We start from the raw sequence: 3,751 nt of genomic DNA on the forward strand, positions 1-3,751 counted from the left end.
CTGGGGCGGGCCCTGTACTGATGTTTCCAGCTTGGCCAGGGCCCCTCCAAGCTGCAGCTCTCATAGTGCAGGGCCCTTAGCGTGTCTCTGGGGCAGGGAAGAAGTGGATCAATGAAACACTGTGTGTATGGGGGGCTGGGGAGAGGAGGCAGCAATTTTGGTCCTGGGCCCCAATTCTCAGCCTGCTGGACTAGAATCTGAGGATGGCCTGGGCTGGGGGCCGTGTGGCCTGGTGGGTTGACCGGGCCCAGCCCCTGCCTGGGTGGTAGGGTGTCCATGAGCCTGCACTGGCAGGGAGGGGGGCAGTCTGGGCCCAGACTTCGGTGCTGTCTGGAGGTGGGGCAGGGCCTGGCTTCTTACAAGAAGGCGGCCAGGCTGGCCCAGTCATGCAGGTCAGAGGCCAGTGTGGCATCCCCGGCCTCAAAGAGGGGCTCGGGGGGCAGGGAGCTACGGGTGCTCTCGTCCCAGGGGTGCTCCAGGAAGGATGGGGCCAGGAAGGTCTCATCAAAGTCCAGGCTTTCGGTAGCCTGCTCCACTGGAGGCCCCAAGGTAACAGGGCAGTCGATGTGGTGGCCATGGATGGTGAGGTCCACGTCCCCGTGTGAGGCAGGGCTCAGCAGCGGAATCAGCTCCGAGGTCTCCAGCGTGCCCAGCTCCCCGTCCAGCGTGCCAGCGTCCAAGATGGCCTCCCAGTCAAAGTTGCCCTTGAGGGGTTCCAGCTCAGCCTGCTCCTCCTGGGTCAGCAGCAGGGGGCTGGAGGGCCGCGGGACCTTGGCCTCCTGCTTGGGCAGCGGCTGTTGACGCTTACGCCCCAGCCTGCCCTCGCCTGCACCCCAGCCCGCCTCCCCAGTGGCCTCCTCGAACTCCCGCAGCAGCTGCTGGGCCTCGGCGCTCACGGTCAGTGGCCCGGCCCATGGGGCGGCGCTGGGCTCTGGCGCGGCCTGGCGGGCAAAGGCCGGGTGGATGTGGACTGGGGGCAGCCGCCGCTTCTTCAAGGCCCCACTCAGCAGCCGCTCGGCGTACTGGGGGTCGATGCGCCAGAAGCCCCCCTTGCCTGGCTCGTCCTTCTCCCGAGGCACCTTGATGAAGCCCTTCTTCAGGGACAGGTTGTGGCGGATGGAGTTCTGGACACAGGGAGATAGGAGAGAAGGAAGACAGCTGGGAGAGTGGGTGGGGTCAGTGATGGGGGGCTCCTAGCGCCACTGCCAGTCCCACCACCACCTTCTCTCCGATGGGGGCAGGGGAGACAGAAGCGCTACTCCGAGCGGGAGGCTCTGGGACACTCGCCACGGGGCACCAGGAGCTGGGAGTGCTGTCAGGGGCTTTTGTTCCCATTTGCCAGGACATCTGCCTGCTCAGTCATCCGAGCCCTGAGCCGCAGGGTGGTTCTCAGTGCCGGCCTGTCCTGCCCTCCCTCCCTTACCCCGCTGCTTGCGGCCTCTGGTCAAAGGCCTTGGCTCCCCCAGGTCCTGGACGGCCATCTCCGTCTGCCTGGGCCTGGCTGGCCTTCTCTGTTTGTGAAATGAGTGAGTGGGTGTGAGGGTGTGTGTGTGTGGTGGGGGATGAAGTGTGGGAGGATCTGATGACTTTCCTTGTTTGTAGAGCCGGCTGCTGGCCTGGGCCCTCACCCACCTTGTCCCCCTCCTCCCACCCCAGGCTCTGAGGCCTCAGTTGATTATTACCCAGCCAAGAGCATAGCGCTCATTCCTGGGGGCTCTCAGGCTTGGGGTAGGGTGGGGGGTGGTGGAGGGTCTCTGCTTTCTCACCAAGGTTACAAATGGTACCTGCCCCAGGGTCAGGGCCCACGCAAACGTGGAATAGCTGTGATCACAGGAACTCTGATCCTGTGACCTGTGCCACAGGGAAGGATCTGTGCATCCTCAGGGTCTCTGTCCCCAAGGAGCCCCTGATCCTGATGGTCGAAGAGGCTGAGGGCAGTGTGTGCCCAGCCTGAATCACCATCCTGCCTTGTTCACGCCTGGGTGCACAGTCCAAACCACGCTGGGGCACAGGGGTCTGGGGCCTGGTGGGTGGGGCCGGCAGGTGAGTAGTGCGCCCTGGCAAGACTGGGAGGTTTACATGGTGGTCTGGGCCCCTTGGCTGCTCTGTGCCAGGTTCCGGAGACTTGGAACATGAAGCCAGTGTGGGAGGAAAGAGCCCCTGTGGAAAGCACGTGGCTGAGATAATTGTCCCCGCAGGGAGGTTGATGAGAAGAGGGGGAGGAGTGTAGGCAGGAAACTAGGGAGGCCTTGGGGTGGGGGCTGGCACAGCAGCTTTCGGAAGGCCCCGTAGCCCTTCCACTGGGACACAGATGGCCTTCACACCCTGCAGCACACCCCTCTCCCCTCCCAGAGCCCCTCCAGCCAACTGAAAGCAGGCGGGATGCAGAGCCGGGCAGCAACCATGCTCTGCCTCCAGTCAGGCCCTGACAAACTGACCTTGAGGAGGGTAGTGTGTAGGAATTCCAGGACTTGGGACACAAATGTGTCCCTCAGTCCATCAACCTACCCTGGGGGGCTGTGTCCACGCATAGTTCAGCCCTGGTCTTTGGGCTGAGCCTGCCGGATGAGGGACAAGTTCTTTCCACTTGAACCTCTATGTCGGCACCCCTGCAGCCCTCTGAACATCCTCCCTCCTCCGTCTCTGAAGTCAAAGGGGCAGCAGTCCAAGCACTGGGCTCCCTTGAGGTCCTTCCTGGACGGCCTTCCTCTCTCGGGGCCCTGGCCGTACCGCGCCTACTTGGCCTGCGGATCTGGGATGTGAGTCCAGTCCGCGCGGGCATGGGCAGGGAGGGAGGGAGTGCCTCCCTACCTGCCAGGTGGGATCAGCGTGGCGGAAGTAAGAGAAGTTGTCCGTGATCCACTTGTAGATGGCCGACAGGGTGATCTTGGTGGCCTTGCTGGCCTGCATGGCCATGCAGATGAGCGTGGCATACGAGTAGGGCGGCTTCACGTGCGGGTTGGTGGCGTAGTCCACGTCGTCGGGAGGCGAGGCCTGCAGCCCCGAGGGGGCGCTCCGCGGCGTGCACAAGGACGTGGGCTTGCCGGGTGTGTGCGGCTGCCCCAGGCAGGCGGGGTCCGCCGCCAGGGGAGACCCCGGCTCGGCCGAGCCTGACAGCTCGTGGTAGCCGTGAGGGTCGGTGTCCCCTGAAGGCAGGGCGGGGACCTTGGCGTTGAGAATGGAGAATTCCTGCAGCCACTGCAGGCTGGTCAGGCTGTCATTCAGGGCGTTGGACTCCTCCAGGCCGCCTTCCGGTCCGGCCTCCTCCGCTGCCCCTGCTCCCGAGACGCGTAGCCAGCTCTCCGCCATATCTGCGGGCACTCTCCGAGGGGGCTGTCAACATCCACGAGCCGAGCCGAGGGTGGCCGCCGAGCTCTCCGGCCCGCTGACTCCCGCGGCTTCAGTTACGCAGCCTCCCGGAAGCGGGCTTCCATCCCGCGATCCGGGGGTAGCCTCCTCCAAAGGGAATGTGGTGCCTGCGGGAACCAGAGCGGGAACTGAGCCCACTTTCCCCACCCCCGAGGGGAGAGTGTGGGCGAGGGGGGAGGCTCTTACTAAAATCCTTCCTGCAGCTGGGGAGGATCTTTTACTGCCGAGGTCTGGGAAACAGAAGGTGTGCCCGGGGGTCCGACCCACACGGGGTTCGCATCGCTCTTTTCCTCTTGGATCTTTTAGAGGAGACTTAATTAGCCAAACGAGGGAATAGTGTAGGGGCATGCGAGGCCACCCCTTTCTCCCTCAAAGCGGGGAA

The 3,751-nt window shown here is 64.1% G+C and overlaps 1 protein-coding gene across 1 annotated transcript; it reads right to left on the bottom strand.

The window, feature by feature from the left end:
* Nucleotides 1-356: 356 nt before the first annotated feature.
* LOC308607363 (forkhead box protein J1-like) lies at nucleotides 357-3,309 on the bottom strand (the record flags this gene model as incomplete). Its single annotated transcript, XM_081219208.1, has 2 exons — nucleotides 357-1,124; nucleotides 2,812-3,309. 2 exons carry the CDS (start codon nucleotides 3,307-3,309, stop codon nucleotides 357-359), a joined length of 1,266 nt encoding a protein of 421 aa, XP_081075334.1.
* Between the last annotated feature and the right edge of the window lie 442 nt (nucleotides 3,310-3,751).

This window comes from Mesoplodon bidens (assembly GCF_964165515.1).
Source record: "Mesoplodon bidens genome assembly, chromosome: 19".
NCBI lineage: Eukaryota > Metazoa > Chordata > Mammalia > Artiodactyla > Ziphiidae > Mesoplodon > Mesoplodon bidens.